Source organism: Micromys minutus (assembly GCF_963924665.1).
Source record: "Micromys minutus genome assembly, chromosome: 19".
NCBI lineage: Eukaryota > Metazoa > Chordata > Mammalia > Rodentia > Muridae > Micromys > Micromys minutus.
In genome coordinates, this window is record NC_137954.1 from 10,547,355 (window position 1) to 10,563,561 (window position 16,207).

At 43.5% G+C, this 16,207-nt stretch overlaps 1 protein-coding gene across 3 annotated transcripts; it reads right to left on the reverse strand.

The window, feature by feature from the left end:
- Nucleotides 1-2,681: 2,681 nt before the first annotated feature.
- Nucleotides 2,682-16,157, reverse strand: PPIL3 (peptidylprolyl isomerase like 3). Of its 3 annotated transcripts, none has more exons than XM_080932711.1 (8): nt 15,885-16,157; nt 15,284-15,334; nt 13,709-13,783; nt 12,613-12,706; nt 8,649-8,716; nt 5,824-5,942; nt 5,538-5,616; nt 2,682-3,033 (listed from the first exon to the last, which is right to left on the reverse strand). In XM_080932711.1, the coding sequence occupies exons 2-7, from the start codon at nt 15,284-15,286 to the stop codon at nt 5,568-5,570; spliced, it is 408 nt and encodes a 135-aa protein (XP_080788837.1). In that variant the 5' UTR covers nt 15,287-15,334; nt 15,885-16,157; the 3' UTR covers nt 2,682-3,033; nt 5,538-5,567. The 3 variants fall into 3 exon arrangements, with proteins under 3 accessions (XP_080788837.1, XP_080788836.1, XP_080788838.1); XM_080932712.1 differs by lacking the exon at nt 2,682-3,033 and adding an exon at nt 3,992-4,553; XM_080932710.1 differs by lacking the exon at nt 5,538-5,616.
- Nucleotides 16,158-16,207: the final 50 nt, after the last annotated feature.

Genomic DNA, 16,207 nt, shown 5'->3' on the forward strand with positions numbered 1-16,207 from the left:
CGACCTCATCTGTTCCCACAGTCAAGGGCCTACCCTCCGGAGTGCTGCAGCTAGTGAGGGGCAGAGCCAGCTCTCCTGATTTTATGCCCCCAGGGCCTGTTCTTCCACAGTGCAGGTGGTGAGGAAGGAGGACATCTCTCCCTTACCCATGCCACTGCAGGGCAAACCCTGCAAATGTATCTGCTTTCTGACTGCGGGTGCAGTGTGGTCAGCTGCCTCGGATTCCTGTTGCCTTGTCAGACTGAACTCTTGGACAAGGAGCCAAAAGAAACCTGTGAGCCGCTTGACAGGGATTCTGCCACCGCACCCAGAAAAGTAACTATTGTGTTCAGTTTAGCCTAGTAACTTATAAATCTTGCTTCACACCATCACCTTTATTGCTGTAGTCTGTACAATTCGAATTGGCACAAGGCCTCACTCTTGTGGCCCATGTTGACCTGAACTCCAATATAAATCAGATTATCCTCAAACGTGCTTCTGCCTCTCATGTGTTAGATTACGGGTGTGCTCGTGGAAAGAACAATGTTCACTAGTGAAATAGTAACGAGTGTGACTTTGCTGGCTGAAAGACTTGTGTTATACTGTCTAACCACATGTCTGTTTGCTCACTACTATATTTACGTATCTATGAATCCAAACTTGGAAGAAGCTCAATATACAGTTTTGACTAGTTTTAGCTATTCAAACAAAACTTGCCTTCACAACGTGCAGGGGAAAGGTGGCTGGATCTGAAGGTCTTTGTTGCTAAGTGAAACTAAGATACACATTGTATGTTGGCTAACATGTTTTTAAATTACTGTGCTTAAGCAGCCTATAAAACAAAATTGCCTCTGACCTGTAAGCCCCACTTGCCCAAGCACATAAAACTTCCTGAATGCTGGGGCTATCCTTTGTTCAGTCTTGTTTGTGTACCTTCTGTCAACACTTGCTTGAAATCACCAGAGCATCTGCAAGGCATCTGTTTGTTAAACTGGTTGAAGGATGAGTGTCTGAACAAACAGAATTTAGCCTTATGGCTGTTGGCTTTTTGTTTGTTTGTTTGTTTGTTTTTTGCCTTTATAAATCTCTAATATGACATAGAGCTACATCTGGGACTCCTGAGTCCCAGATGTAGCCCTAGTGCCAGTGTCTGATTAACGCCTCCTTGTTAAAATACATTTGTGGTCAGAATTTTTGAATGGTGGTGAATTTTTGAGGGACCCAAGTTTCATAACAAATGTCTTAGTCTAATGGCATTAACCACAAAGTCTGCAAGTCTCCTGGGGAGCACCAAACCAAACCGAGATGTAATAGGACTGAAATAATCTGTGTGGGATGGGGGGAGGGAGCGTCAGGGATGTTCTCTCTTAGAATGTAACTGCTGTTACATTCGTGTAGAGAAGCACTGTGGACCTGAAGCAAGGCAGTCGGCCCAGTTCTTTCAGGTCCTCAGACCCCAGGTCTCACAGACAGATCTACACAGGCTGGCCCCAGTCCACACTACCATAGCTTTCCTTTTAGAGGGAGTAAAACAGGCAGTCACGACTGCAGTTGTCCTCGTGATAGTGCCAGTTAACAAGAGAACAGAAGGCTACAAACCCAGTGACTAACGTGACCAGTGTGGACCAGTCACCTCAGTGTGTGCAGATAGGGACTCCCGAGCCTGACCATCATGGTGCCAACGTCAGACCCACACCAGGCAACCAATATGCCTCTCTATCTTTGTTATCTATAGCTGTAAGTGGTCAAGCATTGTCAGAATAAGCCTTTTCCCCCTTCCATTTTACTATATAGCCCTGGTTGGACTAGAATTCTCTACTTAAACTAGCTTGGCCTTGACTCACTGTTTTCTAGAATGTTGAGCCCAAAGTTGTGTGAAACCATCCACCCCAGCCGAATAAGCTCTTAAGAACCAAGATGTCAATGTATTGGCACTATTTTTAAAAATTGGTAACCAAATGTGAGGGGTCACATCTGCAATCATAGCACTAGAAACAGAAAGGACCAAGAGGAGGAAATCAGCCTGGGGAACCTACCAAGTTTCAGAGCCACCCACTACCCCAAACAAAATAAAAGACAACACCCAACTTCCCTCAGAGAGAAAATGGACCATATCATGGTCTTCTTGTTTTCTTGAGTCAGGATCTGCTTTGAAGCACATCCTATGATCCCGTCTCCACTTCACAAGTGCTACTGTAACAGGCCAGCCTCCCTTCCTTTTTTTTTTTCATTTCGTTTTGTTGTTGTTTATTTGTTATAATGTTACTCTGTGTCCTGGCTGTCCTGGAACTCACTCTGTAGACCAGGCTGACTTCGAACTCACAGAGCTGCCCTTGCCTCTGCCTCTGAAGTGCTGAGAAAGGCGAGCATCACCACACTCAGCCAAGCATTCTTCCTACTACCTGCAGAACATGAACAGGGAAGGGAAAATGATATTTCCAGCACAGAAACTAGCATGGTAATCTGGGGCTCCAAAAACGCCTGCGCACGAGGATCAGCATTTAAAAATGGACACGGCTGGAGAGACAGCTCAGTGGCACTGACTGCTCTTCCAGAGGTCCTGAGTTCAAATCCCAGCAACCACATGGTGGCTCACAACCATCTTTAATGGGATCCGATGCCCTCTTCTGCTGTGTCTGAAGACAGCTGCAGTGTGCTCATATATATATTAAAAAATCTTAAAAAAATATGGACACTCATGTGATTAAAAAAAGCATTGCTTTTTATTTAAAGTAAACATTGAACAACAACAGTGACACAGAATATGCTCAAGATGGGGGGATGGGTGAAGCTGCAGGGCTCCGCATGGAGCCATTACCATAAATGCCAGAAGAAGGATCAGTCTCTGACAGAAGCAGAACTGGATAAACCACAATGGGCGTGTTCCAGTTAAGTGTTTGCCAAGTGTGTGTCCAGGTCTGTTACAGCTACTGAGCAAATGGGTTGGCATGGATAGTTATGTCCTTAATGTGCACATCATTAAGGGGTCTGTATGTCTTCTCATTCACTGGTAACTTCTCCAATTCATCCAAGGTCTCCAGACCATCTATTACCCTGAAAGAGAAACAACACAGCCTGTAAAAAACTTCTCACTTGGAATATAAAGCACCCACAGCAATTACAGTCTTCAGAGGAGAGTGCTCTCCTCTGTCTTCTTTTACAATCATGTGGCCTGGTTGGACTGTGTGTTCTGGTCACAAGTGGCAAAGTGGAGCATAAAGGTTGGTCCCATGCACAAAAGCCACCAAGGAGAGTGATGTGGTCCTGAATTTAGAAGGCTCAGGACTCACACGTCCCCAGGTCTTTGTCATGACAACTGGGTGTCCTCAAGAACATGTATACCTGCTGCTTTGGAAATTGACTGTCTCTCAGAGGTTCAGTCCCCAGTTTGGGACTGCTGGGAGGTACAAAAGCCTTTAAGAGATAGGGCCCAGGGTGTGGGAAGATGGCTGCCATCCGTGTGAGGATATGAGTCAACTCCACAGCACATCTATAATCCCTGAGTTGGTGAGTGGAGGGAGAGAGGAGGATCCCTGGGGTTTGCTGGCTAGCTGAATCAGCTCCAGATCAGTTAGAGATTAAGGAAGCCATCCAGTCTCAACCTGTCTTTCACACCCATGAACATTCTCATCTGGCACACACACACAGAGGGGGAGGAAAGGTGGGCATGGAGGGAGGCCTTTGTTTGGGTTATGGGGTTAAGCTCTTAAGGGGGATTGTGGGATGTCTTCCTCTTTCTTTTGCTTCTTGGCCATGAAGTGAACAGTTTTAGTACACCACATGTTTCCATGAGATGCTAAGCAGGAAAATCACTGGAACAAATGATCATGGACTGAAACTAGAAAAACTGTGGGTCAAAAGAAGCCTTGTCTTAAAAAAAAGAAAAAAGAAAAAAAAAAAAAAAAAAAAAAACAAACCTTGGCTGGAATCAGCACTGGTACAGTTACTGAGGGAAATTTTTTTAATTGCATAGGTTTTATATATGAACTTACATTTTATCTTATGTGTATGCATGTTTTGCTAGCACATATGCCTGTAAACCACATGCATGCTGTGTCCCAAGAAGCCAGAGAGGGTGTTAGTCCCCAGGAACTGGAGTTACAGAGGTTGGAAGCCACCATGTAGGTTCTGGGAATTGAACCCTGGTCTCGTGGAAGAACAGCCACTGCTCTTAACTTATGGGCAGTCTCCCCAGTTCCTAGAATCATGCACTTTAAAAGCAAAAAAACAAAACAAAATAAAGAAAGGAAAAACAGATTTACATTTATTTTGCATTTCCACTAAGATAAAAAGGAACCTAAGAATGAATAGCCAGGCTTAGAGACACAGGCTTTAATCCGAACACTGGGGAGGGAAAGGCAGGCATAATCTACATAGGGGGCTCCAGGTCAGCAGGGACTCCACAGTGAGACCCCCCCCTCCCCCGTCTTAAGCAAACACATACACACAAAGCACAAGAGAAGCAGTAAGGAAGAAAGCCCAAAGAGATGGCCACGACTACACCTTTCATTTACTTCTGTGTCAAGGCCATTAAGTTCTGTGATTATCTTCTAGTCCACATGGAAACCAGAGAACTAGGAAAAAAGACTTGTAGGGTCAGGAAACCAACAGAACACTTACATGTCTTCCTCCCATAAAACCTTCAAGTAGTTTAGAGATGGCTCAGTGGTTAAGGGCACTGGCTGCTTTTCCAGAGGACCTGGGCTTGGTTCCCAGCACCCACATGGCACCTCACAGGTTCAGTTCTAAGGGACCCAAAACCCTCTTCTGACCTTTGCAGGTACCAGGCACGCACATGGTGAGCATAAATTAAAACATCATACAAATAAAATTGAGAGGAAACAAATCTAAGAAGCAAGTAATCCACGGACCTAAGGTTAACCTTTGGTTTTAGGTTGTTGGCATGCCTTCAGTCTAGGGTACCAGTTGCTGCATAAATATATGCTAAGCTAGACACAGGTATTTGAAACACAAGTAAACAGGGGAGCCTTTACATTTTTAACCTAACTTAACATCCAAACTACTCAATAAAATTCTAGCCAAGCAAAGTGACTCCTGCCTGTTCATCTCAGAACAGGGAACGCTGAGACAGAAGGACCATGAGTGAGGAGCAAAGTCTAGGCTACACTGTTTTAAAAACATCTTGTTAAAACCAAATTTATTCTGGTACTCTAGGGCCATGTGTTTTTATCACTGAGTGTGACAGACACACGTTGCACAAATATATTTTACCTCCTAATGAATTTTTTTAAAAAAGATGTATTTTATGTATATGAGTATGCTGTAGCTGGCTTCTGACATATCAGAAAAGAGCATCAGATCCCATTACAGATGGTTGTGAGCCACCATGTGAACTCAGGACCTCTGGAAGAGCAGTCAGTGCTCTTAACCGTTGAGCCATCTCTCCAGGCCCTAATGAATTATAAAAGCAGCTTTAAGATTGAGTGTTTATAATACATAATTCAGCAAGAACGGCCAAACAGCTCCCTAGTATCAGATCAAGCACACTTTCCTGAAGGCACAACCCACACAGCTAGAAAAAAAAAATCATCACCTACTTTGCCTCCAGGCAAGGTGTGGCCACACAGTCAAGTTCTAGATCTATTGGAAAAATTCTTTCTTCTTTCTTTTTTAACTCTTTAAAAAAAACAGAAAGGAAGGAGGAAAGAAGGAAGGAAGGAGGCTTAGGTAGTATATAACTTCCTCAGGGTCAGAGCTGATAGCTGATGACTGGGGCCTAAAGTCCAGGTACCTGTAGTTGCAGAACTGGTCTTTCCAGGATTAGCAATGCTGAGGTCACACCACGTAAGTGATGCGCCACAGAGAGATGACGACAGCACTCACCTTCCAAACACCGTGTATTTCATGTCCAAGTGCGGCTGCTTGCCGTAGGTGATGAAGAACTGAGACCCGTTGGCATTGGGGCCGTTATTAGCCATAGACACAACGCCTCGGACACTGTGCTGAGAGAGAAACCAGGGCATTCGTTAAGTCAACTGCAAATTCCAAAGGCAAACTGAAACGCTCTCAGGGGACTAAGAGTTTAGCTAGCTCTTCTATTGGTGTTAACCCAAAATGTGCAGGCTGTGTATTGACTGTATCACTAAAACCCGGCGTGTGATTTGCTTATATAATTACCATATCCGCCAGTCTTTATCATTTTCACTTGGGAGAAGCATTCACAAACATTTTTATTTCTATCTGTGTATAACAGAAACATTCCTTACATTTATATTAAAGAATAGTACACTACAATGAAAACACAATCAGGCAACAAAACTGAAATCCTCCAAATCTCCTCTCAAATACTGGACACTAGGCTAGCTTCTTGATCTGTAACAAGGGATGTTGGACTACTTCAGGGGTCTGTTTAAGACGCAGAGGCTCACAAGAGTTGAGCAGATGGTAGACTAACAACTGGGCAGTGATGCTGTCTGGCAAGCTCAGCAGTGTCTCTCCTGCCCAAGGATTTCCTTTCTTTTTAAATATTTATTTTATGCATATAAGTAACTACACGGTAGCTGTCTCCAGACACACCAGAAGAGGGTGTCTGATCCCTTTACAGATGGTTGTGAGCCACCACGTGGTTGCTGGGAATTGAACTCGGGGATCTCTGGAAGAGCAGTCAGCGCTTAGCCATCAATCCAGCCCCCAGATTTCTTCTCTTAATGCTCATGAAGAACTAATCCTTGAATCTTCCACCATGGCCAGCCAGTCCACTTATTAGCCCAGGACTGATTGACCTGAGGTCTCACATAGTTCTAACATTATCAATACCACTACTTTACAAGGCATAGTATAAAAGAATTGACAGTATCTCATTGAAATAAACAAAGATATGCCAGAGTGGTAGCCAGTCTACAAGAGCAAAACATAACTAACCACCAATCAATCTGGCATTGCCTGTTGGTAAAGTGACATCAACTAGAAAAGCTAGGGAGGTGCAGCTACATCTAAATGATACATCATTACCTCGGTGACAGAGGACGCCTGTTCAGGTGTGGTGGCACATGCCTAGAATCTTAGCATCTGGTGAGCTGAGGTAGGAGTTGTTCAAGATCACATGAGCCACATGTACAAAGACTGCAGTATGCTTTTTCACTACTGATATAATGTTTTCATTTGATCATTAATGGGCATGTGTCTCTTGGAGTATATGTACAAGAGCTTTTCTGGCATATAGATTGGGAAACTTGAAACCAATCAACTCTGCTGTGTAGAACAATGGTTTTTGTTTTCTGACCGGATCTCATGTAGCCCAGGCTAAGTCTCAAATTCATTATGTTGCTGAAGACTGACCTTAGAATTCTGACCTTCCTGTCTCTCTCTACATCTGAGATGCCAGATTACAGGTGTCATCACCATTGCCTTATTCTGTATCTCTGGGAACTGAGCCCAAGGCTTTCTACCTGCCAGTCAAGTATTCTATCCACTTAGCTACGTCCCCAGGTCAAGGAAAAAATATAGCTTAGACTGTCTCAAATTAGTGTGCTAATACACACACACACACACAAAGTATTTACTTAGCTGGGTATAGTGGCATGCACCTCTGAGTTCAAATCCCAGCACCCACATGGTGGCTCACAACTATCTGTAGTGAGTGCTGATGCCCCCTTCTGGTGTGTCTGAAGACAGCTACAGTGTACTCACATACATTAAATAAGTATATATTTTTATTAAAAAATTTTTTTAAATTTGTGTACACTGTAGCTGTCTTCAGACACACCAGAAGGGGGCATCAGATCCCATTACAGATGGTTGTGAGCCACCATGTGGTTGCTGGGAATTGAACTCAGGAGCTCTGGAAGAGCAGTCAGTGCTCTAATCACTGAGCCATCTCTCCAGCCCCCTAGTAACTGATTCTTTATATGCACTTCTCAGTGGAAACTAACACAAAATATTAAGTAAAGGAAATTCAGGATATCCAAATGTCTAACAGAGAAACAGAAAAGTTGGAGACATGAGCTGGGGATATGGCTCATGATCAGTAGTGTTCTCCCAGGACCCACGCTAGGTGCCCAGCTGGAATATGGCTCACAACCAGCTGCAGCTCTGAGGCATCTGCACACATGGGCACATGCTCACATTCTGAAATGCACACCTACAGATAATTACAAATTGTAAAAACAAGTCTTCAAAACATAAAAACAGTGATGATGGCTAATACTGCCGCCAAGAAGTCTCTCCTTCCCTCATCAAGAAAGGCCAGCGAGAGCCCAGGCGTGGTGGTGGACCCCTTTAATGCCAGCGCAGGCTACACAGATCTTCAAAAGGCCAGCAACTCATGTCAGTGAACTCAGACTTCGTCGTGGTGAGATGGTAAGTCCTTTCCTACATGTGTCGCTGAATACTTCAGGTTGGACCCAAGGACAAGCTCTTTCATCCCAGTGCAGAGATGCTCGACTCCAGAGCCTATGCCAGGCAGAACTGCCAAGTATTTCCACTCTGGAGTCGCTCACCGAGTGTGCAAACACTACAAAATGTGCATTAACTTCATAATGACTAGTTGTTGAGACGGGCTTGGCTGACCCGGAACTCACTGTGTAGACCAAACTGGCCTTGAACTCATCCATCTGCCGTTGTCTCCCATGTTGAAATCAAAGGCATGTAATGTGCTACATCATATAGAAAGTTTCCAACTGGAACTGGAACCACAGGGATATATATACCTTCAGATATTCACTGTATTCATCCTCAAATTTCTTGCCCCAGATACTGCTACCTCCTCTTCCAGTACCTGTGTAACAAGACAAACAAACTAAGAGGCATCTAATTACATTTCAACAGGGACTCCATATCTAAAACAGGAGGAGTGCTTTATACCATAGTATATATTTATTTATATGGTGGTGGGGAATCCAGCCTAGGGCAGTACACATGCTAGGCAGATGCACTACCACAGAGTTAATCTCTAGACCTAGCAGAACTCTTTCAATATAAGTGTGTGTGTGTGTCTGTGTGTCTAGGAGAAAGAGAAATCATTTAGAAGTTTGAACACAGGACTTGATGTATTATTCAAGTGTCTACCAGTAAATTATGTCTCAGCCTTCCAAGTGCCTAAGAAAACAGTCTGTACACCAGCTGAATTCTAGCATCCTCACAAGGAGAGAACCTTCCTTATTAATACTGCCCATATTTATAGCCAAGGGCTAATACCTCCTCCTCCTAAAAAAAATAAAATAAAATAAAATCTTGCTGCTGGCTGGACCAAAAGCAAGTACACCAATTTCTTAATTAATGTATTATGATACATGACTGTATTTTCAGAATCCATAAGGTAGAGAGAGGCAGGATTGTTGAGTGTGAGGCAAATTTGGGTGGGCTATGTGATGAAGCTTTGTTTCATGGCTCAGCTGTTATGAATACTCCCAGAACACAGGAACAGGCAGCTCTCTGTGAGTTTGAGGCTAGCATGGTCTACAGAGCAAGTTCCAGGACAGCCAGGTGTAGTGACTACTCCTGGTTGTCAACTTGACTGTATCTGGAATTAACTACAATCTAAAACTGGGAGGCTCATCTTTAATCCTGATCTTGAGGCTGGGAAATACAAGTTTCTGACCTGGATCTTGGCATGGAGATCTTGAGGCATAGAGGCTATGAATCCCAGGAAACTAAGGCAAGGAGATCTCTGAGTTCAAGGTCATCTGGGACAAATAGAGTCCCAGATCCAGGTGTGGTGGTTTTAATTTGAGCCACACCTGCTGGAGACCTATATTGGAAGAAGGAAGGCTCCCTTCTTCGTCTGCCTGCCTTGTGGGACTTGGCATCTGCTAGATCTTTGGGCTTTCACTCACAGCTGCTGCTGACCATGGTTGGGGAGTTGGACCACAGACTGTAAGTCATCAAAAAATTCCCTTACTATATAAGGACTATCATAAGTTCTGTGACTCTAGAGAACCCTGACTAATACACCATACAAAGAATCAAATGAAAATTACACACAGATAAACCCTGTCTCAAAAAAAAAAAAAAAAAAAAAAAAAAAAAAAAAAAAAAAAAACCCAAACCAAAAACCAAACACTTGATGAGCTGAACAGGATGACACCAGGCCAAACTGCAAGGGGAGACACCCTTGAGGACTCACCCCTACACAAAGAACTACAGGCAACTGAGTAATGCCAAGACCAGGAGAGGTGTCTCTCCAGGGAAGAATACACCAATTGGCTATCCACTGCCCAATGCTTAGCTCTGAAGACATACATACAAGTAATGCCTTTCAGACTCCATAGGTTATATCTGGGAATATATGTGTCTTAACAGGTTATTGCTGTGACGAAACACCACGACCAAAAAGCAACTAGGGGAGGAGGAGATGCTTTATTTCACTCACAGTTCCACAGAACAACAGTTCATCATCAAAAGCATTGTGGGTAGCAGGGTGACAGTGCTGAAGAACCCTAGGGGCCTTCACCAGCCTCACACCTACCACCTCAGGTCAGGGCTAGGCCAAGTTCCACTCTCCACCCACAGTCCTTGGGAGGAGCAGGAACATTCCTGAAAAACTGCAGAATGTACTGACTGATAGTCACCTGACCCTCTGTTCCAGACAGAGTTCAAATGTGTGTCATATGCTTGCTAGCCAATAGATTCAAAGGTCAATACGCTTAGTCAATAAGCTTAAACTGTAACCTTGCTGATGTAACCTGTACCCCTAAAAAGTATAAAAACTGCTTGTCATAGCCATTCAGGGTCACCTTCCAGTCACTCACCACGAGGGGCTGATTGAGGGTCGACCCTGATGTGCCAGAAAATAAACCTCTTGCATTTGCATCGAACTCTGTTCTCATGAATCAGTCTGTGAGGTGGGGTGGGGGTGTCTCCTGGTAGTTAAGACTCACTTCGAGTCTAACCGTGGCAAATATCTTTAGTCTCAACACTCAGGAAGCAGAGGCAGACAGATCTCTCTGAGTTTGAGGCCAGCCTGGTGCACAGATTGAGTTCCATGACAGCCAGGGCTACACAGAGAAGCCCTGTCTTGAAAAACCAAAAAGGAAGAAAAAAGAAAGAAAAGGAAAAGCAGTGTGGTAAGAATTCAAGAAAGCTTTCCTACTCGTGTGGTCTCTGTGACTTCCACCATGGCGTACAGCGGCCAGGACCTCAACCTCATCTTCAGATACTTGTAAAATAGGTCTTGAATTCAGGTGTGGCTGTATGAGCGAGTGAATATACGAACAGAGGGTTGTGTTATTGGCTTTGATGAGTACATGAACCTGAATTAGATGATGCAGAAGAAATTCATTCTAAAACAAAGTCAAGAAGACAACTGGGTCGGGTCATGCTGAAAGGAGATAATATGACTGCTCCCAAGTGTTTCCAGCTAACAGTGGCCAAACATGGAGAAGCTGAGAAAGCTGTCTGGTGTTTTTAAAGATGTCTTCTGCTGGGAGCTACATTTACTCATATTTTACTTGCACACTATCATTAGATGACAATAAATGTTGTGAGATTTTTTTTTTTGTAATTGTTTGACCCCGCAAATTTCAGAGAATACATAGATAATCCCAATATCTTGATATTCTCTGAGTGAAAAAAAATCAATTTTAATTTATGATGACCTAAAATCCTAGTGCCATGACTACAGGCAATAGGAGGAACAGTCATCAAAGTGAGATTGTTTTTGTTACAAAAAAGAAAAAAAAAAGCAAGAAAGCTGATGCAGGTGCCATGAAGGGTGCTGCCTGCTTCCCTATAGAACCCCAGACACAATGGGCTTAGCCCTCCCACAGCAATCACTAATTAAAAAATGCCCAAGGGGCTGGAGAGATGGCTCAGCGGTTAAGAGCACTGACTGTTCTGAGTTCAATTCCCAGCAACCACATGGTGGCTCGCAACCATCTATAATGGGATCTGGTGTGTCTGAAGACTGCTACAGTACTCATACAATAAATAAATTAATAAATCTTAAAACAAGAAAAGGAAAGAAAAGCCCTACAAGTCTTGCCTACAGCCTGATCTTATGCAGGCATTTCCAAGTGCAGCTCCTTCTCTCTGATGACTCAACTCAGTGATTCTCAACCTTCCTAATGCTGGGACCCTTCAATACAGTCCCTCACGTAGTGCTGACCCCCAACCATAGAATTATTTTCGTTGCTACTTCATAACTGTAATTTTGCTTCTGTTATAAATCTTAATGTGGGTATCTGTGTTTTCCAATGGTCTTTAGCAATCCCTGTGAACATCTCATTCAACCAGAAAAGGGGTGCGATCCACAGGTTGAGAACCACTGCTCTAAACATGGACAATATGTACAGATACATGTATCCGACCGATGGAAAAAGACTCCATGAGTTTGAAGGAAATCAAAGATGGGTGGGTACATGGGAAGTTTGGAGGGATGAAAGAAATGCTGTAATAAAAAAGCATACTTTGCCTTTACAAGGGATTTGGGTTCAGTTCAGTTCCTGAAATGCAAATGTTGGCTCAGGAGTCACCAGGTATGCATTCAGGGCCCTTGCATACATGCAGGTAAAACACTTAACAGTAAATATATCCTTAAAGAAACAAAACCCTAAACTTGTTTGCTATTGCCAATGTAGCTCTGTTATAAAGTGTGTTATTTTTCAATTGTTTTGCACATCTCTTTTTCATATGATATATCCAATTTTCCTAACTTCAGTTAGTGGACAAACTTACCTGTTGGATCTCCTGTTTGAACCATGAAGCCCTTGATATTTCTATGAAACACGCAGCCATTGTAGTAATTACTGGCACAAAGAGCCAAGAAATTCTGGAGAGAATAAAATTGGAGACTGAGAAATCGTTTGGGCAGAAACATACTTGAGATAAAAGATTCAGTCACGGTCACTGAAAACGCTATTGTAGCATATTTAACTATGACTTTTAGGCATCAGCTCTTGGAATAAAATACTGAGTCTTCAGCTGGTCCCAGGAGCCCTGCATGCTCCGCCCTGCACTCTGCAGCTTAAGGCACTGTGCTCTGTGACAGCCACTTATCTTGCTGCTGGTCTTCATTCCCAGCGTGAGTGAAGGAGGGAGGGCAGTGAATGTCCCTTGCTCATCACTGTTCCCTACACCCGGCTGGAGAGTCCTTTTTTTTTTTTTAAAGATTTATTTATTTATTTATATGAGTACACTGTAGCTGTCTTCAGACACACCAGAAGAGGGCATCAGATCTCATTACAGATGGCTGTGAGCCACCATGTGGTTGCTGGGATTTGAACTCAGGACCTCTGGAAGAGCAGTCAGTGCTCTTAACCTCTGAGCCATCTCTCCAGCCTCTGCTGGAGAGTCTTTTAACAAGTAATTGCATGAATAAAAAATAGTTGACTTTTCTTCTTTTTATCAATGTCATTTCAACAAACTAAGTAGTCACAGAATAAATTCTCTTATATCTTAACTTCCTGAAAACAAATGAGGCAAAAGAAGAAAAAAGATACTGGATACGTAATGGTTTTGGGAAGAGCACCTACCTATTTATATGTGCATACATGCATGCAGGTACATGAGCCTTTGTGCAGAAACAAGAGAAGGTTGAGGGTCCTAAGCTATTGCCCTCAGACTTTCCCCTTTGAGACAGGGCCTCTCACTGAACCTGGAGCTGGTTACTGTCCAGGAAGCCCCAGGAGTCCTCTTGTCTTTGCCCACCTGCCAGCACTGGGATTACATGCCATATGGACCTCCGAGTTCCACTGAACTCTGCTTCCTGAGTACTGGGGTGAGAGGTGTGCTCCCCGTCATGTGATGAGCTTTGATTCGCAGTGACACTCACCTCACATGTTTTGGGTGTCCTCTCGCAGAAGACTTCTATCTTGATGTCGCCCACATCTGTATGCAGTGTCACAGACTAAAAGGTGGGGAACGTGAAAACAAGTGACATTTCTTCCAGTAACTATAGGCTCTGTACCGTTTCTTTGACTGGGATATTCAATTTGGCAATCTGATTAAAGACATTAAGGATGACTCGTTTGCATAAAGCAGCTCCAATAAATAAGTCACACTAATTTCTCCAAATTAATTTCAATAGCAGGAAAAACATCTCTTGAAAACTTATGTAGATGAAAAGTGACATCTTTGTTAAATTTCAGATGCAAGCACTATAGTAGAAATAATTATTTTTACTTCGAATTTTCATGAATTAAAAACAAGTTACGTCTATTACTAATTTTTATGTCTCAACATTCCTAATATTTAATTGAAAAAAATGTTAATGAATTGATTTTTTTTTTTCAAAACAGTTTCCACTATTTCCTTTGGAGAGTTTGATTTTAAGAAACCTGGTTTAAAAAAAGCAATTACTTCATTTACTAAAGGCAACAAACCAAAAGCTGTTGGCATTTCTGAGACCTACTGGCCACAATGTTTTCTCGGTGGCCTCTTCCTTTTCTTGTGGTGTCTATTACTTGTAACCTCTACTTTTTCTTTTTTTAAATATTTATTATATATAAGTACACTGTAGCTGTATTCAGAGACACCAGAAGAGGGCATCAGATCCCATTACAGATGGTTGTGAGCCACCATGTGGTTGCTAGGATTTGAACACAGGACCTCTGGAAGTGCTCTTAACCACCGAGCCATCTCTCCAGCCTGGGACCTTTACTTTTTAGCCATATCTTATTTCAGAGATGAAGAAAACTATCTGGAGGCTTCGTTTTTTTTTTGAGTCAAATCTTTCTATGAAGCCAGAGTTGGCCTCACAGTGGCAGCAATCTACCTGCCCCAGCGCCTCTCTTCTTAAACAGTGTCCAGCAGTGAGTGTGCCAGGCTGGAAGTGGGTGGAGGTGCTTCAGTGGAGACACAGGCGAGGCCCCTTGCTACTCTACCTCAGGTTCTACCTGTGCTACTCACACCTGCAGGGAAAGGGCACGTTATTTGCTTGTTTATTTCTTTTTGTGCTTTTGATGCAGTATCTACGTCGACATGGATGGTCTGGGAGCCCCTAGAGACCAGGTTGGGAACAGGTTGGCCTCCTTAGCGCCAGGACAATCAACCTGTGCCACCAGCAGGACGGTCATGTCCACTTGTTCTCTCTACTTTGTCCCCTCTATAATGGTACACAGTCTCTTCTTCTCCTCATCCCCTCCCCTCCCTGATCCCAGGAATGTATTCTGCCACTGAGCTACACACTCAGTATCCCGTCTGACTTCCTACAAATATTATTCATAATTAAAAAAACATGTAATGGGCCGCTGAGAAGGTTTGGCAGTTACCAGAACTTGCTGCTTTTCCAGGAGGACCTGTTCAGTTCCCGGCACACACACCTGCTTGTGTCTCCAGCTCCAGGGAACCCAAAGGAGATCAAAACAAGCAACCAACCACCCACTTAGAATAATTCCTCGATACTCACCATTCTCCTTCTTGATGGTTCTAAGAAGTATTATTTAATTTTTCAAAGCTCCTAAAAGAGAGAGGAATCAGTTCACTTTACCCTATCTTTCCCACCATACTTGTTCATCTTTAAGATAGATTTACAATAAAAAAACTTAGGATAGCATCCTCTAAATAAAATTCCGATTATAGAAGTGTCGATTGAGATGCTACCCATCACAACAAGCCATCCCAGCGCTATACATTTTCTTCAAGGCGTTTTTTTTTTTTTTTTTTTTTTTTTTTCCTTTGCAGGGGAGGCAGATTCCTCCCCCCCTTGTCTAGTGCTCTAAATAGGCACTGGAGCTCCCTCTCCCTTTACCTGGAACACCTACTTTACTTAAGAAGTCTAAATAATACATTTCTATAGTTCACAGGTTTTTGTTTTTGTTTTGTTTTGTTTTTTTCCAAACGCCAAGTTTTGCTAACTTCACAATCGTATTTAGAAGTCCCAGAAACACCATTTCCAGTCTGAGAGAGTTCACCAGGAGTATCCCAAGAAATAAAGTTGCACCAACGTGGGGCGCAGCAGGCGTTTGAGTGTACGAATAAAAGGCTAAAAGCCGTTACCCCACACTTACCCACTTCGTTCAGCACCGCTACTGGGGGAAGAGAAAAGGCTCAACCGTAGGTGCCGGCATCCCTGCGGGTTTCTAGAGTGTCTGCGCACCACCGGAAGTGGAGTGCGGGCCCCTGCACACAGAACGCCCTACTCCTGGGTCAGTCTCTCCTCAGCACACCGACTAGAGCTCGGAGGACCACGCACCTCAACCCTCGACCTTTCCTCTGACAGCGAGAGGGCTCACTGACAACCTAAGAAGTAGAACCCGCTACTGCAACTTCATTCATACAACTATCTGGAGTCGGAAGCAAAGCGCATCGGACCACTTCCGCCCAACCTTTC

Excerpts from the sequence above, each read along its gene's own strand:
- PPIL3 (XM_080932710.1), bottom strand. Across the intron at positions 12,707-13,708 it reads GGACACCCAAAACATGTGAG|AATTTCTTGGCTCTTTGTGC; the intron begins GTGAGTGTCACT and ends TATTCTCTCCAG. Across the intron at positions 8,717-12,612 it reads TCAAACAGGAGATCCAACAG|GTACTGGAAGAGGAGGTAGC; the intron begins GTAAGTTTGTCC and ends CTTGTTACACAG.